This window comes from Leucopleurus acutus (assembly GCF_964270905.1).
Source record: "Leucopleurus acutus genome assembly, chromosome: 6".
In the NCBI taxonomy this organism is placed as follows: domain Eukaryota; kingdom Metazoa; phylum Chordata; class Mammalia; order Artiodactyla; family Delphinidae; genus Leucopleurus; species Leucopleurus acutus.
The window spans coordinates 75,984,462-76,011,707 of NC_139149.1; the positions used below are offsets into that span (position 1 = coordinate 75,984,462).

At 39.1% G+C, this 27,246-nt stretch overlaps 1 protein-coding gene across 4 annotated transcripts in view; it reads left to right on the forward strand.

Moving 5' to 3' along the window:
* The window catches only part of MYO1B (myosin IB), a 182,901-nt gene that overhangs the window by 125,450 nt on the left and 30,205 nt on the right, over positions 1–27,246 (forward strand). For all 4 annotated transcript variants that reach the window (XM_082841300.1, XM_082841301.1, XM_082841299.1 and 1 more), the window contains exons 9-17: positions 82–185; positions 1,632–1,779; positions 2,053–2,171; positions 7,635–7,721; positions 8,378–8,443; positions 18,047–18,151; positions 20,213–20,275; positions 23,626–23,826; positions 25,031–25,257. In XM_082841300.1, coding sequence (XP_082697426.1) covers positions 82–185; positions 1,632–1,779; positions 2,053–2,171; positions 7,635–7,721; positions 8,378–8,443; positions 18,047–18,151; positions 20,213–20,275; positions 23,626–23,826; positions 25,031–25,257 — 1,120 coding nt within the window. The remainder of the gene's footprint in view (positions 1–81; positions 186–1,631; positions 1,780–2,052; positions 2,172–7,634; positions 7,722–8,377; positions 8,444–18,046; positions 18,152–20,212; positions 20,276–23,625; positions 23,827–25,030; positions 25,258–27,246) is intronic.

The following is a 27,246-nucleotide window of genomic DNA, read 5'->3' on the forward strand; positions in this document are numbered from 1 at the left end:
CTGAAGCGTTAAGGGGATGAGATATTGAAGATGATTAGATTGGTTGAAGTAACTTATAAACTTGTATGTGTGATTCAATAGATAAGCTTAAACTTGAGCGGGATTTCAGCAGATACAATTACCTGAGTCTGGACTCTGCCAAAGTTAATGGAGTGGACGACGCAGCAAATTTCAGAACCGTTAGGGTAAGATGTAACCCTCTTATTACTCTTTAAAATGGGTAACAGTATATTGCTCAATCAGAATTGGTAATAATTCTGAGTTTTCTTCGATGTATAACTCATGCTCCCTGAGGTTTTAGAATTATAGAAGAATTTGTTTTATTTTTATTAGTTTGATTTTTTATTAGCTCAAAAATCCTATAGTATCGAGAAGGCCATGCTTTACTGGAGCACGCACTTTTACTGTTTGTCAAAAGGAGCTTTCTTATTATATTATCTTGGGGTTTAACTTTTAGTATTGTACTGAAATTCCAAATGTCTTTATAGCCAAACTCAGTAGTTAAATTCCACATTTTGTAAACCTGTCCTACAGTCGTGTTAAGTCAAATCTGTTTTTCAGACAGAAAGTCATGTTTATATACAGTTTTCAAAAAATCATGCATAAACCAGAATAATTAGCATTTGTGTTCGTTAGAAAAGAAATTATTTTAAATTATAGTCTACATTCTGTGTTTATGAGACACTTGGGAAATTACTTCTATAGGACATGATCTGATAACTGTTATTTACTTCTAAATGAGAGAGCTGTGATAGTGGTGATGGGGGGGATAGGTTAGATTATAGGTAAAATAAGACTGGAATCGGTTCATCTCTGGGGGTGAGTGAAAATAACATGGGGTTCTTTTCCTGCTCTTTAGACTTTTATATATGTTTGAAATTTTCTAGAACAAAAAATCTTACAGCACTCCCATTTACTATGTAACCTAGTCACTATAAATAGTTAGATAGACAGATAGGTAGGTAGATAGAGAGAGAGAGAGAGATAAAGTAAATAAGGAAGCAAGCAAGCTGGGCTATTCTTAACAAGAAAGCATTTCTTAAGAGTATCATTTTTTAAAATTGTCTCAACATCCTCTTGACTCCTGGACATGATTTTAAGACTTGAGTTCAGGACCAGTTCCATAACTGCTTTGCCTGGCAAATCATTGGCACTCAATAAAAATTGATGACTGGACGAATGTTCTGTGTTATCCATAGTTTGTGGAATCAGGCACTTCACCTTTGCAAACTACAGTTTTTCTCGTATGTAAAATAAACGAAGAGGTGTTTTTTTGTAGGGGGTTATGAAAGCTGTTTGTTTGGAGTCAGAGTGGGAACCCAGGGCTCAGCTCTCAGCCTTCTCTCCCTCTGTCTTCCTCTTTACATGCCCCCTTTGCCACAGCCCGTGAAGTACCCCAGGGCTCCTTGCATCAGAGCTTGAAGCCACTGAACAAGATAGAGCCCCACATCGGTGCTATTTCAGGTCTCTTAATAGGTTTGTCTTTTGGAAAGTTTATTCCAGGACACTTTGTCTTTTTGTTGTTGTTGTTATTTTTGTTTTTTTTCAGAGCCGAATCTGTTATATGATTTATTTTTAAAAAATAATAAAGAGCTACAGAAAGAAAACAGGTGCTTTCCCCCCCTCCCCAGAATGCCATGCAGATTGTGGGTTTCATGGACCACGAAGTTGAGTCCGTGTTGGAGGTGGTGGCCGCGGTGTTGAAGCTGGGGAACATCGAGTTCAAGCCCGAATCACGAGTGAATGGCTTAGATGAAAGCAAGATCAAAGATAAAAATGGTAAGTCAGCAGAGGACAGACCCTGTTTAGCAAAACTGGCTTTGAACTTCTGCCCAGTTTTTAATATAGAAAGTAAAACTTGCTTTTCACTGAGTTGAAAAGGCTTTCTAGTGAAATCGAGCAGAAACATAATTACAGCTCAGTCTGAAGTCTTTTGATTTATATATTTTACACTGTTGGGTTTGAAAACGATTTAGAAAGAACAGTGTAAGCCTTGAAAGTGATTATGAACAGCAGATATGCAGTCACTGTTTGTCCATTCCCGCACAACAGAGTTAAAAGAAATTTGCGAGCTGACCGGCATTGACCAGTCAGTCCTAGAGCGAGCCTTCAGTTTCCGAACAGTTGAGGCCAAGCAAGAGAAAGTTTCAACTACACTGAACGTGGCTCAGGTGGGTGAAACATAATGTCTGGAAGGGAGTTTTTAAAGTCTGTGGTATTTTTATATAAGTGGAAACAAAAATTTTATTTTTTAGGCTATTATCTTAACTGTCATGCTGTTTTCTAGGCATCGTTCTAGGCACTAGGGACACAGGGTAACCTAAACAGATAAAGATCCCTGCCCATATGGAGCTTAAAATTTTGGCAGAAGGAGCCGGACAAAGCAGTAGACCTAATAAATAAATGTATATAGCAAGCTAGCAGGTGGTAAGTGCAGGCGACAAAGGGAAAACAGTGGAGCAGAGCAGAGCAAGGGACATCCATAGTGTTGGGGGCAGAGAAGTCGAGTGAGCTGAGAAGTGGCTGGAGAGTTTTGAGCATGGGTGGTATGATCTGCATTGTATTTTAAGGAGTCATTCTGGCTGCAGCGTAGAGAGCAGAGTGTAGGCGACAGACGGGCGTCTTAGTCACTTTGGCTGCTATAACAGCGTGCCGTAGACTGGGTGGCTTAAGCAAAAAACATTTATTTCTCTCAGTTCTGGAGGCTAGAAGCCTGGGATCAGGGTGCCAACAGGGTCGAATTCTTGGTAAGGGCCGTCTTCTTGATTTACAGACAGCTCCCTTCTTACTGTGTCCTCACATGGCAGAGAGAGAGAGCAAGCAAGTGAGCTTTGATGTCTTCATCCCCTTATAAGGGTACCAGTCCCATCGTGGGGACTTCACCCTCATGACCACATCTAAATCTAATCTAATCTAAATCTAAAGGCTCCACCTCCAAATACCACTGCATTAGGGAGTAGGGCTTCAACAATATGGGTTTGGGGGTGAGAGGACACAGACATTCATAGCACAGGGGAGCACACAGTTGTGTGCTGACCCAGAGATGATGGTGGCTTTTGAACCAGGTGGTGGCAGTGGAACAAGAAGTGGTCACATCTGGATATGTTTTGAAAGTGGAGACAACAGGACTTGCTGATGCCTTGATATGTGTGATATGAAAGAAAGAGAAGAGTCAAGGATGACCCTCAACATTTTTGGCCCAAGCAACTAGGAAAATGGAATTGCCACTTATTGATTTGCAGAAGGCAGTGGGGGAAGCTGGCTGTGGTCAAGAGGCCAAACTGGCCTCGCTGCCTTTCTGACTGTTTCCCCTCCAGCCTCCACACTTAGGCCAATGAAATCTTTCTAAGATGCAAATCTGAGTTGCTTATGTCTTCTCTCCTTTGGTTCAAAATGGATGAACAGGTGTATACATGCATGCATGTATACCTAGGAGCTTGTGGAGACCCTTTCAGTGTAAACCCTTTGTTCTATGGTTTAGACATTGTCCCACCAGTCAGTGCTCATCTGGCCTAGAATTAAATGACTAATTCAGGACTTTTCCCACTCAGGCCTATTTTGTCCAACTGTATTCTCATCCTCCTTGCAAGTAGCCTTAAGCTTAAGACAGTAGATTGGGTTTAGTCTCTCTCTCTGCTGCTCTGGCCTAGTCTTTCCTAGTAACCCAAGAATGCCTACACACCTTTAACTTTCTTTCAACTTTGATTTCTTATTTTAGGTGAGGGATTTGGGTTATGGAAATACTGTACCTTTTGCATATGTAAGTTTGATGTATACATAAAGTTTCTAGCTATAACTGTCATGTGTCCTTCTTTCTAAGTTACTACTACTGCCGTCACGTCTGTCCCCGTCCCCCTCACTCACTCAAAGTCAGATGGTGAGTCACTTAACCTCATCAAGGAAAGTTTGTTGAGAGCCTGCACAGCACAAGCCCCCACGTAGACTGTTAGTAGGGACATAAGGGATTAAAAAGGACTTGCGCAGAAAATAGTTTCTGAGCCAGACTTTGAAGGATTTAGATGTATAAAGAATGGGTGAAATGGCATTTCAAAAAGAAAACAGTGAGAGGAGCCAGGTTTGGAGTACATATCAGGAAAAGGGTTGATCAGGCTTGGCTATGGCTTTAGATATGTGAAGAGGATTCAAAGCAACGTGGCTGGAAAGGTTACGTTTGGTGTCCGAGTGGCGCGTCTGCAGCAGTGGTTCTCAGACTTGAGGGTGCATCGGAATCACCTGGAGGGTTTCTTAAACACGGTTTGCAGGCCATACCCCCAGAGTGTTTGGTTCAGTAGGTTTGTGGTAGACCCGAAGAATTGGCATTTCTGACAAGTTCAGAGGTGATGCTACTGCCACTGTGGTCCATCCAGAAGTCACATTTTGAGAACATTTCAGTAGCCAGAGTGGGGATTGTGAAGTACATAGTGATGCGATGAGAAAACGTCTAAGAGGCCCTTTAGGAATATTTCATACATATATGTGGATATATATGGGATATGTACATGGATATATTTTTGTCTGTTTTTATTGTGTGTTTTACTCTTGCTTTTTAATCATCCTCTCCAGAAACCAGGCCCAGGTGCCTCTTACTTTGATAACCTTGAGTCACCTTGCATCACTCGGTAAAACTTTTCCACATTCTTTTAACCTTTGGCATAAAAGAGTTTGGCTTCAGATGTTTGATTATTCAGCTCCTTTTTCAAGTTTTTTTTTTTTTTAATGTAGGGCTCAGAGTATTTGTTTCTACCGATCTTATTGCCTAGAAGATTTTGATTCTTACGAGATGTGATTTGTTCTATTAACTTTTCCTCATAGCTTCAATTCTTGGGCCCCATTATCATCTTTATCGCCCCATGCCTCATTTTCCTCAAGGCATTTAGATCTTTCCCCAGATAGAATGACTAATATTGAAATAACAGAAACTCCAGGCAGAGTTACTATTCAGCTTCTACCACATACTCCCTCCTTGGCTTCCAAGGTCCTCTGTCATCTGACCCAAAATGACTTTTCTCAGTTGATTCCCTGCTGGTTCTCTAAATGCCGTGCTTATTGTTACCTTATTTTACCTAGCCCTAACCCTTTGCTAATCCCCCATGCTGCTCATGTCATTGCTAATTCCTTCTGCTGTCTAAATGGTCCTTTAATTGCACCTCATCCAGAAAGCCTTCCTTGATCACATAGGCCCCAGAGTCTTCCTTCTCTGAACTCCTTTTTCTCCTGCAAACTCCCTTGGAACCTGCCCTTTGATTGTTTGACTCCTTGGTTTGACCTCCCGCCTTCTGCTGTAAACTCCCGGAGGGTGGACCCCACATCTGTGCAGCTCCGTGTCTCCAGTTACCATACTGACCTGGGCTTGCCTGAGAGTGGTCATCATGGAAGCAATTCCACCTGGGATCTTTCTCTAAGAGCTTCATCAGCTGCAGAAACTCAGTCTTTTCATTTGTGCTTAGAATCTGAGATGGCAAGTCAGCATCCTCGGTGTCTTCCCTCATTTCTACGCACCTTGTCCGTGATCCTTAAACGGGAGTAACCCTTCCTGCCCTTACTTTGGAGGATATTATTGTGGAGATGAGGTGGCACGAATCAGACTCAAGAAGTTACAGGTAGCCAAGTGACAGCCCCTGCGGCCAGATGTAGCTCAATAGGCATATTTTATTTGATGAATATTTGAGGAAAGGGTAGTTTTTTGTTTTTTCTGTTTTGTTAGCTTGCTTTTTAAATTTTGAATTTGAGTGCCTTTAACCTGGAATGCAGTCTCCAGCCCCCAAAGATCCCACTATTTCCCGTTCATTTCTGTTGTTCAGTCCCTGAAAGCATCTGAGTTTGAGACTTCTGGAATAAGTATTTGAAGGAAAGCAAGGAAGATTAATATTGGCTGTGGATACACTTTAAAAATTATAAAGCCGTTTACCAGAATAAGTGGTCACTATTAGTTCAGTTGCCTACTGAAATGGTGGTTTGTTGGAAGCAGATAGCACACAAGTAAGAAGGCTGGATGACGTGATGATGAAATAGGGTCTGTTTACAAATAAGTAGTGTTTGGAGATAACTTGAGTTTACAAGAAGAAAGGGGAAAGGATTAAGAAAGAATTATTTGGGCTCATGAGGCAGTAGTAGAGAATGAGGATACTTCAAAAATCATAATTATAAGCATACCTGTACACTTACTATGTGCCAGGTACTGCTCTAGGCACTAAATTTTCTATTTCAAGAAAATAAAAACTAGAAGAAAGGGTATTAGAGAAAGGATATCCATCTTAATTAAGGCTTCTTTCTTTGTGTCAGCATTTTACATACATTTTCTGCTGTGGAATTATTTACCCACCCTCCCACCCCGCTCCATGTCCATGTTTAGCATTGGACAGTCAAGCTCTATTTTTTACCAACTTCTGGGTGGATTTTCTAACCTTCATTGGAGTAGCTGCCTGAGACTTAGCGAGCAAGGTTTGGGATTAGCACGGAAGTATCAGATGAAGGGAAAAGGTACTCTCTTTCCAGCTGCAGTACATTGCCTGCAACAGGGAGTGAGTCTGTTTTTTAAATTGTTACACTTCATTTAGGAAGAATTGCAGAGAAAGAATGTTCACATAATCCAGTAAATTGTGTTCTTTATAAAATAAAAATATAATGGTTTACTTTAACTGTAATGCCCAACTTTCTACTTATAAGCAATGAAACACACACATATGTCCAGTGTTGAAGACAGCAGCAAAACCTCTTCTTTCCTCCCCTGGGGCCCGTTACTTCTCAGGCTGCTGCCGCCCATCTCCAGGCCTCCCCTGGAGCACTGGTTTCAGACATACAATTAGTACTTCCTGCACTCCCTCGGCACCCCATGTGTTTAAGGGCTATTAGGCTCTCCTGACCAAACCCAACTTTTCTCCAGCCTTTGCACTCTAAGTCAAGGTCAGAGAGACATATATGTCTTCTACCTCTTCTTTGTCAAGTAGCTATGAACAGCCTTCAAACAAATAGATAAGCAAGTAAAAGGGCTTTATTTTTATTATACAAAGTATTATCCAACAATGTATTGTTTTACTGCTTATTACAAAAGATTTTTTTTGAATGCTCAGAAGATTGAATGATGAAAAATATTTACAGGTCCCATCAGTCAAAACCATTTTAATGTATATCCTTTTGAGTTTCCTACATGTAGTAGCTTAAAGAAAATAGTTGTTACTATAATAAATATATAATTTTTTATCGTCACAAAACGTAACAAGGATTTTTTCATTTCATTGTCTAATTTTTATAACTATCATTCTGTGGTGACTGTGTAACTTCCCGCCCAACAGGTGCTTCTTTATTTATTTTACTCTGCCCCTGTTGTTGGACTTCTAAATTGCCTGTGATTTTTCTCTGTTCCATAACATTGAGATTAATATCTTTGTGGTGAAAGCTTTTGCAATATTTAAAATTAATTTCCTGGGATGTGGAAAAGTATAATAACTGGGTATAAACAATTTGCCCAATTTTCTTAATGGCTTGACTGTTCATCCACAGTACAATAAAAACGCTCTTGAAAAGAAATTTGAAATAAAAGAGCTTTCGGTATCTTTTTAAAAACTTCATTATTTTATTGAAATTAAGCATTGTGGTAATTGCAGATATTGCGTTTTTCTTTTTCTTTTTAATAGGCTTATTATGCCCGTGATGCTCTGGCTAAAAACCTCTACAGCAGGTTGTTTTCATGGTTGGTAAATCGAATCAATGAAAGCATTAAGGTACTGAATCTCTATAAACAAATAACTCAGTTGTAATAAATGGTATTCAGAGTATACACATTAAAGATACTTTAATTTTATAATCAGGTAATTGATTACCACTTACAGCGATTGTTCCTTGAAAAGAATTTACCTTGTTTAGGATTGAAGTTTGTCAGTGATTCTACCTATTTTGTTTTGCCATGTGTGTTATAAGAAACCTCACTGGTGAATAGTTTAATGGTATTTGCAGAGTAACTGTGAGAGACAGCATCCCAGGTCCTGGTTGTGACCGATCTACTAACTGGTTGTACACACTTGGCTGAAGAGGTCACTTCACCTCTCTAGCTACTAATATGCTCTTCAGTAAATGAGGGTATTGGACTAGGGGATTTTGAAAGACCCTACCTGTTGTAAGATTCAGTGATCTCTTTTTTATAATTAAGTAGCTAATAAAGAAGGCCTTAGTCATGCCTTCTTTAAATAAGTCATCTATTATTAAGATTTCTGGAAGATTCCATACCAGCGTCCTCTCTCATACATTTAAAAACAACTAAATTATATTCTTCTAGGTCTGAAACACAATTAACTTGTAATATATGTCTATATTCCTTGGTATGCTTTTAGTGTTATATTTCATGCTTAAGTTAACCCTTCAATTTGAAACTATTTTTAAGGCACAAACAAAAGTGAGAAAGAAGGTCATGGGTGTTTTGGACATTTATGGCTTCGAAATTTTTGAGGTGAGCTGCTTTTTTTTTTTTTTTTTGTATTATCTTTGTTAATGTAGAACAGTTTGGAGATTAAATCATGCATTCTATAGACAACATTTAATATAATTAAATGTTTGAATCTACAAATAACTTTTGTAAAGATGTAACAAAGTGTGTGTGTGTGTGTGTTTTAAGTGCTGAGATCCAGCATTTTGGAGACAGGGCTATTTAAAAAGACTTCCTTGTATTAGTACTTGACTTTTGGAATGCAGATTCAAAATTCTTACTGTGAAATTTCCAACAAGGTATACGGACATTATATCTGTAGTCATTTGTTCATTGGTAGGTTGCTTGAAAGTGAAGTAGGATGGTGCCATGAAAAAAACCAGGAGTTGGGAGAACCAGAGCTCATGGCCTGGCCAGAGCTGGTCACTTCACCTCTGTTGGACTCAGGCAGAGAGGTTCTGTATTAGATGATTTGTTGGGTCTTATCCAGGTGTCATACAACTGTGATCTTATGAGTTCTGCTGCAAAGCTTGAAAAAAAATTTCTGCTGAGGTTCATAATGAAATTTTTAAAAAGACTCCATGCTTATTTCAAGTTAAATATTTAAACATTGTAGACTTATATTAGAATTTCCTGTTCACCCCCTTGCTAACGCTGACATTTAGAAGCCGTTTTAAGGAGCTTTTAAAACTCTTATTCTCACTTTTAGCAGTGGTACTTCAGTTTGGTTCAGGAAAATAACGAGTCGATCAGGCTTCTCCTTTCTTAACTCTCCCCGTAAGTAATTTGTGAATTCCTTTAAACAACCAGGCCCTACCCAGAATGACCACCTGAAGGATTGACATGTTTCAAGTTATCAGGTTCACAGAGTCATAGAAAAAACATCAGCCCATTTCCCGCAGCTCAGCCAGGCCTTTCTAGTAAATGCCTTTTTCTTAGAACATTTGTTTTGGGGATAGCGCCTGTGCCTTGCTTTATCATGTCCCATATTTAATAGCTAGTGGTAAATAATTATTGAGGGCTGACTATAGGCAAGGATTGTGGTGTTATGTATGTTGTCTGATTTAATTGCCATCACAGTCTCATGAATTAGCTGCTATTATTATTTTTATTTTATAGAAGAAGTGAGACTTTGAAGGTCAAGTAACTATCTCAAGGTTACATGGCTACTAAACGTCAGACTCAGGATCTAAAGCTTAGACCTCCTTGATAAATAATAAAAGGTCTTCTACAGGGCTTTTCCTCACGTTTCTCCCTAAACTCACATGGTTCCCGGTATCTGGAAATAAGGAAAAAAACCAAATGCTTTAAGTCTCTGATGCTCCCTATTTCTGCACCTTTGGCATCATTCTAAGCTCCTGGGCAGCACGGGGAGCCTTCCCGGAGTTCATCTGTGTGCTGGTAGCAGAGTGTGCGGGACACTTGTGCTTCGGGCTGCCCTGGAAAACTCCCCTTCAGCACAATGTCTGCTTATATTGGTGTCCCTTTAGCAGACTCTGGAAAGGAAAGCTTCCAGCCCCTTGGTAAGAGGAAGAATTTGAGATTTGTGAGTTAGGAGGATTGCTGGAGTAGATTCAGAAGTCATGGTGCTAAAATTAGTTTCTTTCTAGCAAGACCTCAGGTTACTGTCACTAAATGGGCACTAAATGCTAAAGTCATTCTTTACAGTTGGCAGGGAAAGAGATTTCTTACCTGGCACATTGCTGATCTTTATTTAGGTGTTTCATGAATAGGGCAAAAGAGATCTCACTAGAAAGTTGTGGGGGGGGGGGGGAGATGTATTCAATGATATTTCTAAAATCAAAGAAACTGATTTTATTTTTATTTTGCCAGAAAAAAATGTGTTGATCCTTGTCAATGGGCAGGTGCTTAATATCATGTCACAATACATGGAAACGGTTTTTTTTGTTCTTTTGTTTTTTTTGCGGTACGCGGGCCTCTCACTGTTGTGGCCTCTCCCGTTGCGGAGCACAGGCTCCAGACGCGCAGGCTCAGTGGCCATGGCTCACGGACCCAGCCGCTCCGCGGCATGTGGGATCTTCCCGGACCGGGGCATGAACCCGCGCCTCCTGCATCGGCAGGCGGACTCCCAACCACTGCACCACCAGGGAAGCCCTAGATTACTTTTTAAAAGTGTTTGCTACAGACCTAATCAGAACAGAATTTAGATGTTCCAAGTGGAAACATCCTGTAACCTGCACTAAGCGAAACACCCTTTAGCAATCCAGGAATATTTTTCACTTATGGTTAATTCAAGTTTCTCTACAAGTGTGTCTTTCTGAACATCCTTTCCTTCTGCAAGTTATATCACCATTTTTCTCAACATTGTTACAGTTATGGACTTCATGAAAATGCTTGCATTATGTTTCTAAACAGTCTTCTTCCTTTCTTCAGAAGAATACACTCCAGTTCAGTACTTCTCAAACTTAGCTGCATGTTGGAATCACCTGGGGAACTTTTGAAAATTCAGCTGTCTGGGCCACACCCCAGGCCAATAAATCAGAACCTCAGGGTGTGCAGCCCGAGCGGCGGTATTTTAAAGCTCCCAGGTAGTTCCAGTGTGCCATCAAGGTTGAGACCAGCTGCTCTTGTAAATGGGAATCTTCAGCGTGAACTGTAAATTCCAAACATATGTGGTGTTCTTGCCGTTTGACCTCTGCATGAGATGCCCTTGTAAAACATCCTACATCACCCACACTTCATCTTAACCTAAACCTAATCTGTGTATATGTAATATTCCTAAAGCCAAGCAGGTTACATTTTTACTCTTTTTAAGCAGACCTTTCAGCCAAGGCCAAATCCAACCAGTCATATGTCTACAGCAAATCTTATGATGGCCATAAAATCTTTAGAAGTTAGTTTTCCTTCTCCATGCAATAAATGCTTTGGGGTTCTTTTTCCCCAGTTTCTTGCGAGAATTCGGATTTGTTTTTCATGATAGTTAATTGTTCTCTCCATTTTCCTGTCTAAACCTCCTCAGTTAATCTTCCAAACATCTTGATTTTCAATAATCTATTTATGTATTATTTATTTTATAAATAAACTTATTTGGGGGGAAGGCAGAGTAGAGATTTGGTTGGGCACTTTTAAGATACTTTTACCTGCTTTTTGATAGAGAAGTAGAAAGATTTTTTTTCTTTTAATTTATTCACATAAATACCCCAGATGCTATCATACATTTTCCTGGATTCTCAGCAAAATTGGAACACATGGAAATGTCAAAGCTCATAGGGTTGAACATTAGGAACGCATATAATTAAGGACTTAAAAGTACCATAAGCTGAAGTACAAGGACTCAGAGTATGACTCAAGAGGAAGTATTCAAAATCCACATCAGTGCAAAAATGAAAATTTCTATGATATTGTCCACTCAAGTGAAAATAAACTGATAGATTATAGAGAAAATTCTGCCTTTCTTCTTCAGCGAAAATTGACTGCAGGAATTAAGATGCTGCCTTTTGGAGAGCCCTGGGCATCACTTTAAAAATGGGACAGGACACTAGAAGAAATTTTTTTGAATGTTTCTAATTCTGCCTCTTGACCCGACTGACAGTTCCCATGAGAACGTTTTTCAGCTGAGCTGGTGAAAACCTTTCATTTACTTTCGTCTGTCTCTAAATGGAAGAGGGAAACCGATGCATTAAACCATGGGATGATGACACATGCATTTGATTGCAAAACATTCCAGTGCCAGCTGGGTGAATAGCTCTGCCTTGCTGGCCGCGTGTAATCTGATGTCAGTTTGGAAAACAGATTAGAGTGGAACATTGATACCGAAAATAAGGTGAAAGTGAATTAAAGTTCATTGAGGAGAAAAATCTAGCTATGAATCCTGGTAGAACATATCCAGTTTTGCAAAGGAAGAGAATTATAATCCAGATACTCCCAATTCTACACAATTCAGTTTGGATATTCTTATAACTGCAAACATGGCCTTAGATCTCTGAGGAATATTTATAGCATCTCCATGAAATAACAAGTGCTATTCTTTTAAAAAGTGAAATTAAATTCAAAACGGTGTTGGGCAATCTAAGTTGATTCAACTTTTTTCTAAGTACTTATCTGATAGGTCTTAGAATGGATAGGTGGTTTACTGGGGAAACCTGTTAGTGTGCTGTAGACCAAAGCAGGACAGCAGTGGCTGAGTATTTCACTTTTCGTATGATCGAGCTACTTTTGTACAGGCCAAATGCTAGTTATTTGGATTCAGGCACTCTTATTCATCTTGCCCTTACAACCTCGTTGAAAGTGGCCATATACAGTAAGGGTGTGACAGGCAAGGTGCAACGATTGTTTCAAATAAAACAGTCTATTAGTTGGGGAAGGGTCAGTGTAAGACCAACTGGTAGGTTCGTCTCATGATTATAGGATTCGTTTTCTAAAATATTGTTTTAAAAGAAAATTGATTCTAGTTACAGGCAACACTTTTTGTTCCAGTTTTTTGCCTTTAATTTTGTCCTTTATTTGCTAGAGAACTTGTAGTTGAAGAGAAAGGAGACAATTTAAAGTAGATTTTAGAACGAAAATGGTGAGAATGAATATGGTTCATAAGATGTATATGCTCGTTCATCAGTGTTGTTGCTTTAACTTTTTAAATCAAAGGCTATTTAAAAATATTTAAGAGCACTATAATGGTATTGATATTTTTCTAAAATTGACCATAATTGAGTATGTACCTAGAAGAAAAATATTACATATTTAAAGGAAAGTTTTTTGTAACTTCAGCCAGTCATTCAATTTTGTGACTGTCTTAAAAGGAAAATATTTAATATTAAATGTTTTTCTCTGATTTTGAGGATTTTTTTTTTTTTTTTTTTTTTTTTTTGCGGTACGTGGGCCTTTCACTGTTGTGGCCTCTCCCGCTGCGGAGCACAGGCTCCGGACACGCAGGCTCAGCGGCCATGGCTCACGGGCCCAGCCGCTCCGCAGCATGTGGGATCTTCCCGGACCGGGGCCCGAACCCACGTCCCCTGCATCGGCAGGCGGACTCTCAACCACTGAGCCACCAGGGAAGCCCGAGGATTATTTTTTTAAGTTTACTTTCTTAAAAAAAAAAAAAAAAAAGTGGTTCCTGTTTTGGGGCCCATTTCTTGAAATTGTGAATTTTTAAAAATGGATTGTTAATTGCACTGTATTTTTCTGTAGGAACAGCATTATAAATGGGGACTGCCCAAGGGCTTTCCACCGAGTAAATCTTTGCTAAGGCCAACAGCACATTTTAAAGCAGTAATATAGCCCACCTCCTCTGAAACAGTGCTGTTACAAAGTTTCATAACTTTTGGATAAATGTACCATTTCATTTATTATGCAACAGACATAATACATTAAATAAAATATTATGTATTTTACATTGTATGTAAAATATGGAACCCCCCACCCAACTTGTTATATCCAAAATTTGACCTCAGACGGAAGTGTTGAGCTATGAGAAACATCAGTTAAATATGTAATTAATAGTACTTTTTGCTGAAATAGGTCACGATCTTAGTGTTTGAACTGCCACACCCCGCCCCACCCGTTTCCTACATGATATTCACCTGCAAATTCCTTCCCATCCACCATCCTAATGATGGCGGTGATGGAGCTGCCTCCTTTATTTTACATCTTCCTTTCAATATACATTATTTTTAAAGAGTATAAGGTTTAAATATCTCTGTTAAAGAGCGTAAGATGTCATTAGCCTTCTTTGCTGAGAATATACGAATATGGTAACAGGCCAGTACTTTTGATCCCTCTTTCAAAATCACTCCAAGTGGAAAGCTCATGGTTGACACTTATGGGTATAAACTAGTTATGAACTTTATTGGGAGTATGAGTTTATCCCTCAGTCTTGAGGGATAAATGTGCTTTAGACAATGGAGAAAAATTCCATGCATGGAGCATGGGTAGCAGACTGGAGGGAGAGGAGGTGAGTCATTCATGGGAGCATTCAGCTCCTGCCTACTTCCTCCTTTGGAGACTTTTTTTTGTTTGTTTTTTTGGCGGTACGCGGACCTCTCCCGTTGCGGAGCACAGGCTCCGGACGCGCAGGCTCAGCAGCCATGGCTCACGGGCCCAGCCGCTCTGCGGCATGTGGGATCTTCCCGGACCGGGGCACGAACCCGTGTCCCCTGCGTTGGCAGGCAGACTCTCAACCACTGCGCCACCAGGGAAGCCCTCCTTTGGAGACTTTGATTCATGGGACTGCCATGTGCAAGAGCGAGCCCGGCTCGGGGATCGCTAGCCACCCACAGAGTTCTTGACAAACCAAAAAAGCACCCAAATATCGAGTTGCTTTGGTGCCTTCATATTCAAGTGATGGTTCCTAGACCCAGTTTAGCTATTTTATAAAGGGGAGTGGGAAAACCAGGTGATATTTAATGCCTGTATAAATGAAGAAATTGGACCTGTGCAGGTTGCAGTTTATGGACTGACTGTCACCAGACATTTCCTTAATTTTCTGCAAATTATAAATTTTTGCAATTTATTTTTAACGATTTGTGAAGTCTCATTTCCCAAACATTTGGACACTATCAACAACTTAAACGTTAATCAGAGGAAATGTGATTGCCTTCATTTTCAGCAATAATGAATCGCTCTGACGATTCATGACATGTTTGGGGGCTGTGAGGTAGGTTTGCGGTAGAGACTGAGGTATTTCTGTGGGGAAGTCAGCTGGTTTGGGCCTTAATGATTGTGCTGTTGATTTTGGTTTTTGCTCTTTAAGCAGCAGGATCAGGTCAGAGAGTCAAGTTTTTGTTCTTAGGCTGTCTTCAGAACCCTCTCATTTCCCTCTTTTGTCTTTGAAGGGGGGATACAGCCCATGCAGCACAGGCGTGGGTCGCTGTGGTGAGAAAGGGGGATGCCCTGGATCTTGCTGAATCTCTTCACTCTTTCGGTGACCTGCCAACTGCCTTTGTCCCTGAGTCTTTGGTGGATGTGTCAGACACATTTTATTTTCCTGATAATTGAGCATTAGAAGTATTAGATTCTGAAGCCTTAGGACTTCCAGCGAGTTATATGGTATATTATTTCAGTCAGACTGTTTTTTATCCTGAATAGCTCTCACCTAGCAGAACCCCAATTCAGATACCACACGTAGGTATCGTGTTCCTGTCTTTTGAGATGATGGGACACGTGTCTCGATCTAAAGTTTTGTGCAAGTCAGAAATATAGCCTGGGGAATTCTCTGGTGGTCCAGCGGTTAGGACTCCACACTTTCAGTGCTGAGGGTCTGGGTTCAATCTCTGGTCGAGGAACTAAGATCCCACAAGCTGTGGGGCGCAGCCAAAAAAATAAAGAAAAAAAAAAGAAATACAGCCTGGATGATAAAATCTGTCATTTGCACCGATGAATAACTGTCAATGAGTGTTTACTTTTAGAAGTCTATTGCAAATTGAGAACTGACTGCATTTTGTGTAATCTGTCCCTTTGTGCACCAGAATGCAGTAAGTATGAACTGTTTGCAGTGCCGGTCTGTTGCATGCTCCTGTGTTAATAGCTTCTCCAACTGTGTGAAGTTTGCAGTAAATGACCATTGATTAACTGTGTGTGGATATGAAATATAGAATTCATACAAGAACTTATAAAAATTGAGGGGAAATTTACTTTAGCTCAGACTTACTCCTTAGGTTGTGTTGTAATTGTGAAGCTTTGCCTCCGGTTTCTAATCTGCTTGTGTGTATTTCATAGTCCCGTTTCTGGAAGCGTACCTCCAGCTATTCACAGCTATATACTGTGTCAGAGACACCAGTTGTTCTCCCCTCCCTTCTCCTCATTAGTTGCCATTTGAAAATTTAGCATAATTTTGTCTAAATAGCTCCATAGGCACAGCCCTATTAAATAGCAGGAAGCATTTACTCCATGAATTTGTTTTCTAAAAAAAACCAAAGATCTCCTATAAGTCACTAAAATTTTAATTTTATTTATAAGTTTTAATTTGGGGTAGTAGCACTATACAGGGATATATTTTACCAAACTGAGAAAGCCAGACTTCCTCATAAAGAAATGGCCTTATACTGATTATAAGGCATCTATATCAGACTGACTTCAGCCTCTGGTCAAAATTGTTAAGCTCTGAGGATTGGAACACATGGTTTTTAAAACGTAACATGAAAATGGGGACTGGGGAATGACCTTTGTGTCCAGGACTATATTTGTTGAACGTTTTGGTGATAAATGTGTGCCTTTTAAGTAAGAACCTTCAGGATTTAAAACAAAGAAAGAAACTTTTATCTTCGACTACATTTAACATTAAAAGATTAGTCAGTGATAATGTATTTTATGTGTCACTTATGGTTTTGAGTTTAAAATTTCCCCAGATTGATTAGTTCACTAGTGATTAGAAATCCTCAGCCACCTTCCAGGAAGGCGTGTGGTGAGATGCTGCGTCCTAGGTATCCTTTTACAATTTGTCCTGGTTGCACCAAACTTGATTTTGAAAGATCAACTTTCAAAAAAGTCTTTGACTTTGGATTTCATCATTTATGGAAAGATTTGAAGGCAGCTGCTCTGTATTCACAGGGAGTGGCGAGCTTCTGCCGTTACAGGTGAACCCTCATAGCCAGTTAGGCCAGGACTGGCCACCTCAGTGGGAAAAGAGTCTGGTTTATCAGTGGTGGGGTCACCATCTCTCACTCCCACTGCCACCATCGCCTCTCTCTGCAGAGAGGGGGATAGAGGTGAAAATAACAAGTTTTATTGCTAGATCTACCTCTTTTTGGATGGTGTGGTTCTTGGTGAAGTATATTCATCCAACAGACCTGCATTTGTGCCCTCAATATGTACAGCAATACGTTAAGCCCTGCAGATCGTTCAGAAATGATGTAGGCATAGATCTTCACAGGCAATAACTCTGATATGAAGAAGACACTGCTGAGAATCATTAAGAGTGATAAATGTGTGACCCTTCTGAGAGGAGAGAGTTTCTAACTAGGAGATGATTTTGATGTGCCGATTCCCTTGAGTCTGTATTTTGTGGACACTTCATTCATTTAGTCAGCCAATACATGCTGAGTGCTTGCTAGGTGCAAGGTGCTGCAGGCATGGGCTTCCATTGGTGAACAAGAGATGTATGGTCAACCCTTGCCCTTCAGAAATGTACACTCTAGAGAGACAGATAAATATGACACTAATCAATACATGTGAATGCACATGTACACGCATGTATACACATAGCATGATTTTTCAAAAGTGCTGGTATGTAAGTGTCAGAATGAGGGATCTGACCCTGGGGAGGGGAGTAAGAGGTCAGGTCAGAAAGACTTTCTTGAGCTCCAGAGTTGAGAATGGAAGATTGAGAACTTGGGTGACAGAGATGATGAATCTCACTGTTTCTTTGCTGATCCTCTAGGGGGGGAATGTATTTCTTTCTCATTTTTTTACCATGTTTGTGGGTTGCTTATTTGTCAACTAAAATTCTTCATTCTCCAAATAGTGTGTAACTTGTATATCCTTCATTCATTCACTTGACTCATGAATCGTTTCTTGGGTGCCTGTGATGTGCCAGCCTCTGGCTGTGTGCTGGGCTGCAGTTAAGTCTGCAAGACCGTGTGTGGCGTTTCTTGTGGAGTGAGATGTTAGAGTGGCATTGTCATGGGAGTGCCAGTGGCTTGCTTTATAAGGCTGTCTTCATTTTTCTCCATATAGGACAACAGCTTTGAGCAGTTCATTATTAATTATTGTAATGAAAAGCTGCAACAAATCTTCATTGAGCTGACTCTTAAAGAAGAGCAGGAGGAATATATACGGGAGGTAATATTGAAAAAAATTTTACGTATTCCTTTACTCATAATACAAATTCTGGATTCAGAAGACTGTACAAACATGACCCTAAAATCAGATTTTTCAAAGTTTAGCCATATTGTACCTTTTAAAAATTTGTTTGGTATGACATCTAAGCTAACTGGGATTTTCTTTGCTGCTAGTGCCCAGGACAGTGCTCAGCACATAGTAGGTGCTCAGTGAACATCAGCTGACCAACTTGAGTCTCACTGGATTCAAGTAGAGTGAAGTAAAATAATACCCTGTTAAAAAACTAGTCTGAGATGAATGGACAAAAAAACAGCGGTGCATCCGTACAAGGTTCTAGTACTCAGCAATAAGAAGGAGCAAACAGCTGATACACACAATGGCATGAAGGAATCTCAGATGCATTTTGCTAAATGAAAGAAGCCAGGCTCAAAAGGCTCCATATGTATGAGTTAATTTATATGTCATTCTACAAAAGTCAAAGCTATAGAGTCAAAGTGTCTAATAGTCAGTAGTGGCCAGAGGATAGGAGTGTGACTGCAAAGGGGGAGCACAAGGGAATTTTGGAGGCTGGCTGTGGTGGTGGTTACCTGATGCTACGCATTTGCCAAAACCTAAGAGAACTGTATACCAAAGAAGTCAATTATCACCGTATATAAATTTGAAAATACTTTACTATTTCAGTATTTAACAATATTTTAATATTTTGTTCAATCTTGAAAAGCATTGATTTTTAAAAATTTTATAATAAAAACAGGTAACATTTGTTGAGTGCTTACTATATGCCAGGTATTATACTAGTGCTGTGGATGGATTATCTCACTGAATGTCGTTGGAAAATAATCAGAAGTAATATTTACAGAGTCCTTTCATCCTTAATTGTAAAACACATACTTGGTTTTCACCCTTACAGTTTTTAAATAGCCAGTGTTTTTCTAAGTATAAATTTATTTATATCAGACAAAAAGGAGAAATTTTTTTGTATATATAGTATTATATTTTTGTTTCCCTTTCATTTATTTGCTTTAATATTTTAGTAATATTACTTCCTTCTCTTCATTTTCTATAGTGTCATTTTAAGTCATTAAGGACACAGAATCCTCTTTTTTTGGCTTCTCAGTATAGACTTTTCTAAAGTGATTATTATTCCCAGTGACTTAGTAAAATAACTCATCTACTCAAAAACTAAATCATGAATGTTTCATCTTTCATTTGAAATGATTATCATGCTTTAGAAACATTTTATACTTGAATGGCACCTTTTGTAATGTAAACATCCTAAAAGCCAGATTCATTCTCTTCCTGTCTTATTATCATAAAGAGAACGCGCAAACTTTGATCTGTAACTTAAAACAGTTTGTACAGATTGTCTAAAACACTTCTAAGAGTATATAGGAAGATCCTTAGCTTGCCATATGAATTAACTTTCTTCCCCTTAGAAGAAAAATAAATGTTTACACTTATGGAGAGTGTAAGCAGATACAGAATGATTACACTTGGCCTCCCAGATTTGGCTTTGTAGCTAGTGTTAGAACCAGTGGATAGGTTTTCATGTCTTTCCTTATGTTGAAAATACTTATCTTAGCACTGTTCTATTTTTACATTTGAAATAGTTAACGGCCCTACAATATGGGGTTGACTCTAAAATTAATTTCTTCCCTGTGATTACAAATTAAGCAGAGAAAAATCTGGGGATCAAGTTCTGACTTATTTCCTTGTAAACATTGTAAATATACAAAAAGTAATATTGACCCAGGGGCCTGTTGAATAAATGACCCGGGGCCAGCGAAGTGCATGGGAAATTGCCACAGATGGGAGGGTGGAAGGGGAGGCAGCCTCAGCACAGGTCAAGGGCGGTTGTTTCAGTCGGATCGTGTCAGTGCTAGACTGCTGCATTATGAAAGTTTTGGGAACCGGAAGATGACATTTGCAGCACTGATTTTTATAAAGGAACTTTTCAGAGAGGAAGTGGAGTATAGTAAGATGGGCAAAGTCTTATGTTAGAGATGGTAGTGTTGTAGCATCATCATATGGGATTTGATTTTGTTCTGTTTTCTTTTTCAGGACATAGAATGGACTCACATTGAGTACTTCAATAATGCTATCATTTGTGACCTAATAGAAAATGTGAGTATTAGGTACAGTTTCCCAAAGAAGTTCTTGGTAGTGTAATTCACTACTTACGAACGATCTCACTGCCTTCAGTGTCAAGCTTTTGTATTTTCACTATTTCAACACTTCAGAGAAATACAGAGTTCTGGAAACTTTATCACAACCTTAAGAACTCACACATGGTTCTCGAACACATACATAGACAGCTGGACTTTTTGATACTTAGCCAGGTTCCCCCATGCTAATCCTGTTGCCGTATCACAGAGCCCGTTCATGACGCTCAGATGCCATGCCCTTAGGTGCACCATTCTTTCTTGTGTGCTGGGAACCGGGGTCCAATCCACAGCTCGTGGAAATATGAGCACTGATCAGAGGAGACTCAAAAAAAGAAGGTGTTTGCCAAGTCAAAATATCCATTTCATTTCTAAAATTCTAGCGACCTCTTAACATAGTATTCAGTGCTTACTATCAAAAAGATAATTGTTCGTGAGGATGTGGGGAAATATGGTAACCCTTGTGTACTGATGGTAGGAATGTATATTGGTGCAATCGCTATAGAAATCGGTATAGAAAAAAAAAAAAGAAAACAGTATAGAGGTTCCTATAAAAAATTAAAATTAGATCTGTTATGTGACCCAACAATCCCACTCCTGGGTATATATCCAAAAGAAACAGAATCAGGATCTCAAAGAGATATCTTCACTCCCATGTTCACTGCAGCTTTATTCACAATAACCAAGATAGGGAAACCACCTAAGCGTCCGTCTACAGATGAATGGATAAAGAAGATGTGATGTATATGTACAGTGGAATATTGTTCAGCCACGAGAAGGAAGGAAATCCTGCCATTTGTGACAACAAAGATGGACTTTGAGGGCATTATGTTAAGTGAAATATGTCAGAGAAAGACAAATACTGTATGATATCACTTATATGTAGAATCTTAAAAAAAAACAAACTCAGAAACAGAATAAAATGAATAGTGGTTGCCAGGGGCTAAAGTTTGGGGGAAATGGGGAGATGTAGGCCAAAGGGTACAAACTTCCACTTGAAAGATGAGTGAGTTCTGGGCTTTAATGTACAGTGTGGAGATTATAGTTAGCAATACTGTGTTATATATTATATACTTGAAAGTGGTTAAGAAGTAGGTCTTAAATGTTCTCACCACAAGAAAGAAATGGTAATGACGTGATGTGATAGAGGTAACTAACACTATGGTAGTGTATCAAATCAACATGTTGTATACCTTAAACTTGCACAGTATTTTATGTCAATTATATCTCAGTAAAGCTGGAAAATTTTTCTTAGAAAGTAACAACGACAACAAAACTCCATGCTGTTCAAGTAAAAATAAAGGAGGGTAAAGGGACCATCTCAGGAGCCAAGTTAAGTAGGATCCCAGGAGTGGCTGGTATGGACTATAGATTGCTTCAGGGACGTGAGAGACGGTGTGTGTGTGACTTGACAGGTGCCAAGGGCCGTGGGATTTTTCAGGTTACAAATTATGTACGTGAAAAGGCTTAAAGTGTGAAAAATTACTGCATAATTTTTAGTAACCTTTCTGAATCTAAGATTTTTGTTTTTACATCATATTTATCATGTAGTTTATCCTGAACGAATTGATTGCAAGAAGACTGATTTGTGTGTAGAAGCTTAGTCTTACTAAATCTTCCTGGCCTTAATAACAAAGTAGTTTGAAACAATGCATAAACTTTGTTTTCTACAGTCTTTTTAGCTCTCAGTGTAGGTGAGTGCTCTGCTTCGGCAATAGAATCACAGGCTCCAAATGTCCAGCAAATCTTATTTGCTCTTCATCTTTAACAAGATGTTTTGGATATTATTAATTAGCCAGTATCTTATCCCTCAGTATTCAAGATATTCTTGAAAGCCACATCTTTGATTAAATTGAACTTTTAAAAAAATATTCTGAAGCATTACTATTTTTCAATTAAAAAATAAACTTTGTTTTGAAAAATGTAAACAGTGTTGGATTGTGAACACTAATAGTCCACCTAAGCAATTTAAAACTCTAGTCTAAAATTTAGAAAATCAGTGGATTTCCTGAAAATTTTTTCTGGTAAATTTTGTGACCAAAGTAGTTTGCTGGGGAGGTTTTAACTTTCAGAAGTCGTGACTATCACGTTTTTCTTCATAAAGGTAACATTGCACTTAATTATTTACCTTTAAGAAGGGAGAAAAAAAAAAAAAAACAGTGGTAATACACTTAATTTAACTAGATTATCTCAGCCAAAAATCCCCTTGCATATATGATTGAAGAAACTCATGTTCACGTAGGAGTCTGGATACATAAAGGAAATGTTTCCTTCCAGCATCGCCTAACAATAATGTTTACTCCGGGGATGTTATGAACACACTTGACTCCTGAGAATCCACACTTCCCCCAGATTTTGTGTGGAATGAATAAGTGCTGGTCAGAGGATGTCATGGCCTTGTAAGGAGAAGGGGAGAGGAGCCAAGGGGGACTTTGCCCTGGCGGAAGCGGGTGGGGCTCATGGTCAGTGGATTGTTCTCTGTGGAATGGAGATGTGTGGGCCTGTAGGGGCAATCAAAGGAACAACAGCCTTTATTTAGCAAAGTAGAAGATTCCTGACTTTTGATTCTCTTTAGCTGGGCTGACTGCTCTTGGGGTAAATATGATCACAGGGTCTGAATACCCAACAAACGAATTCTCACCCATGTTTAACATCCATTTCGAAATTTTATAGGGAAGGAGAATTTTATTCTAAACAGATATTCTTGAAACACAGCTTGATTGCATTGATCGTTAAAAGCAGCCTCCCGAATCACACCACTTTTTTTCCTCGAGAAAATAAACTTTATTTTGAACATAGGAACAATTTGGAAACATCTGAAACCAATTTCCTTCTCAAGCTGTGAGTCAAATAATGGCCTTAAGAGACTATGCTTTGTGATTTATGACCACATTATATAAGGAGACAGTATTGTCACATTAGTTTCTGACTTTTAGATTTGTTTATGAATCTTTGAGGTCTGACTTGCCTTTTGCTAAACAACATGAATTTCAGTTATCAACCCGTGGCTGAGGTGACACCTAAGTCCTGTTCTGCCATCGGGGAGGCATCGTGGGCTGCGGGGGGGGGGGGGGGGGGGGGAGACTCATGCAGATACTTCCTCCCTCCCCACCCCCCAGAGCACCTGGGACCCCGCTGGAAGAGGGCTGATTTCTGTGGGGGGCGTTTTGTTACTTGTTTTGATTCTCTGCTCTTTGTTGTGCCTGGACGGAATTTTCTTGTGACTGAGTCGATTGTGTTTAATGGCATAATTAGGAATAATTATTAATACAGCGAGGAAGGAAGGAAACCCTTTTATCTCCTTTCGCCCAGAACACAAACGGAATCCTGGCCATGCTGGATGAGGAGTGCCTGAGGCCAGGCACGGTGACAGACGAGACCTTCTTGGAAAAGCTGAACCAAGTGTGCGCCACCCACCAGCACTTTGAGAGCAGGATGAGCAAGTGTTCCCGGTTCCTCAACGACACGTCCCTGCCTCACAGCTGCTTCAGGATCCAGCATTACGCCGGCAAGGTGCGGGAGCCCGGGCCCCCCTGGAGGACCCCGAGCCTCAGCCTCAGAGATGGCGTTCTGACCAGCGCCAGCTCCAGAGGATAAATGGAGCTGCTGAAAGCATGGAGTCAGTAAATGTTCAGTGGGAATAGAATATGGACCATGTTGAGCAAAATCTTACTGAGAGCTGAAAGGAAAGCCAGTGGCTTTAATGAAAGAGTTCAAGTATATATTAAAAATCGATTTTATTATTTTCAAGCTCTGAAAGCTAGCCTATAAAAAAGATCTATCGACACTGATAAAAGATTTGCCAGTAAAAAATTAGCATTCACTAAAGACTTACAGTAACACCATTGTAAAGCAATTTTACTCCAATAAAGATGTTAAAAAATAAAAAAGACTTACAGTAAGGTTTTAAAAGCACCAACCATTTAGCAAAATAATGAATTCTTAGATTGAATTTTGAAACGACACTGGAGAAAACATCTACTTTTTTTTTTTAAGCATTTATTAATTTGGTTAGTATTTGGGGTAATTAATTTTATGTCATCAACTATATAAAGATAATATTAAAAACAATTGGGACAATAGATTGATTTTTGGGGTCCTGAATGATTATTGATTGGAGTTAATACCTCCTTTCTTATAAATAAGCTTGCAAACTTCAAAGGGGAAAAAATCTGATTATGGCTTTAGTAAAAATGAAGTATATAGTAGCTTTTCCTTTAATTTCAAAATGCTGGAACTTGGTACTTCATTTTTTTTCACTAGCCCGTGTTATTAAAAGATACTTTCCTGGTCAGTTTCTCTGCTGGTTTAGGATGTCTATGAAAATATCTGTGTTATCTCAATTTCCCCCGTCTCCTTTTAAACACACTAGAATTGGCACATGTAAACTAAAAAATACAAGTAAAACCTCAAAAATATGCTTGAACACCAAAAAAACCCTAAAATCCTTTGAAAATGTTATAATAACATTTTTGGAGTTTATTCTTGCAAATCCTGAAGGGTAATAGAATTTATTTTGAACTCTTCTGTGATTTAGACAGATGGAATTTAAACTTGGAGGCTAATTTGGTATTAGAGTGTGACTAACTTGTTGGAGATTTTTTGATGGAGAAAGAAGAGGCTGCAGTATAGATAGTCTCGGGATATTTTTAACAGTTGTTTGATGTTCTAGCGTGCAGTGTGTCAGCCACTGAGTCCCATGTGCTGCTGCTCATAGGTGCTGTACCAAGTGGAAGGATTTGTGGATAAGAACAACGACCTTCTCTATAGAGACCTGTCCCAAGCCATGTGGAAGGCCGGCCATGCCCTCATCAAGTCTTTGTTCCCCGAAGGGAACCCTGCCAAGATCAACCTAAAAAGGCCTCCTACAGCCGGCTCACAGTTCAAGGCATCGGTGGCCACTCTGATGAAAAACCTACAGACCAAGAATCCAAACTACATTAGGTATTTCTGGCACATAAAACTCTTTGACCGTTCGATTATGAAGGCACTCTCAAGGAAGATCATTTACCTGTTTGCTTAAATCTGAGCGTAACCCAAGGAGAGGATAACTAAAGTACTTAGGGGTCAAATAATACGGTGTCTTGGGTTTGCTTAAAAAATACTCCAGTGGCCTCAAAATAGGGAATTTTAAAAAGGGAAAAGAAAAAATTGTGGCGGGGGATGGGAATAGATACTTAATGAAATTGGGTTGTTGGCACATAGGAGTTCTCAACTTTCTGGGTTTTTTGGGGGTTTTTTTTAATGACAAGTTAAGAAACAAAATGTAAATTTTTTTCTGGTAAGCGTTTTGCATAAACTGTTTTGGTGGATTCATTTTGGATTCTTGTTATATTGACTTGGAGCATTGAAGCACCTGGGGCTTCAGTTGCAGGTCTGGTGTGAGGAAGTATGTGCCTCTTTCTTCCCTGTGAGAGTTATAGGCCCAGAGAAAGTAATGATTTCTGAAACAATCTAAATAATTTTTTCAAAACAGTAGAAAGAACTCCTTAAAAAGCATCTGGTCTCTGTCTCTCTCTCTCTCTTTTTTTTTTTTTTTTTTGTTTGCTTCTAGGGCATCTTAGTTCTCAAAATTCAGTAAAGACCAACTAGGATTAGAGTTTGTGATGTGTATATTTGGTGAACTAGGTAATAGAAGGTGTGTATCTGATGGGTCAGATTTCATGTGGCAGGTGCGCACCCACATGTACCTTCTACAGTTGTCTTTGAAAATTCAGTTATGAGGAAGTTAGAGTGAAGAACATTTCTGTGTTTAACTTGTTGACCTAGTATTTATATTCATAACAAATGTAAATAGGTAAAATCCCCTGGTTTGATTGCAAACAGGTTAGAACATATATTAGGTTAAGGATCCTAGTTTCAAAAAAAATTAACCAAGAAACTTTGTGTGATCCGTTGCTTTTGTTATTCTCATTTGAGTAAACTTTTTTTTTTTAACCTTAAGATTCTATTTTACTGAGGTGTAATTTGCATGGAGTGATATGTACAGATCCTAGGTGAATGGCTCCATTGTTTTTTCGCCATTGTATACACTTTGGTAACCACCACTCAGGTCAGAACATGGAACATTCCCGTCACCCCAGAAAGTTCCTTTATTCCCCTTCCCTTTCAGTGGTTTTAATGTATCTCTAAGAAGTTTTAATTAATAAACTCCAAAGTTGTGAATATATTATTATATATATATTTTTAGAGTCTTTACAGTTTCAGATTTATTTTAAGGTCTATTTTTTCCATATATTTATCCTGTTGTTTTGGCACTACATATTGAAAAGAAAAAAAATCTCCATTTTCATTCATTTGCCCTGATGCCTTTATCGAAAATCAATTGAATGTATGTGTAGGAGTCTAGATCCAAACTCACTAGTTTGTTCCATTGATCTGTTTGTCCTTAAGCCAAAAAGTAGACATTACTTTTCTAAATGTAAAAGGAAAACCATAAAAACACCAGGGTCAAACCAGGTAAGATTTAGTTGTCCATATATTACGTGTATGTGTGGAATTTGACAGTTAAAGTGAGGCAGACATAACTGTAAATGTTTAACAATATATTAATTAGGATATAGAGATTGCTCCAACAAGATCTGGAAATAATAGAGGCTTAAACAAGATTGACAGTTATTTCTTGTGTACTTCTAAGTGTATAGACTCCAGTGCTAAGAGAGCAACGCCTTCTGTGTTGTGGCTCTGCAGTTGCCAGGGTATTTCCTCTTATCTATATAGTCAAAGATAGCTCTCCACCTCGTCAACATTCCTGCCAGCGTTTAGCAGAAGAGCAAAAGGAGAACAAGTCCCTTCCTTCTAAGGACACACTGGAAGTAGCAAACATGACTTACGCTCTGGCTAGAATTTTGGTCACATAGCCACACCTACTTGCAAAGGAAGCTGGGAAATGTAGTCTTTCCTTGGGCAGCAAAGTGCCCTATTGAAAAGGAG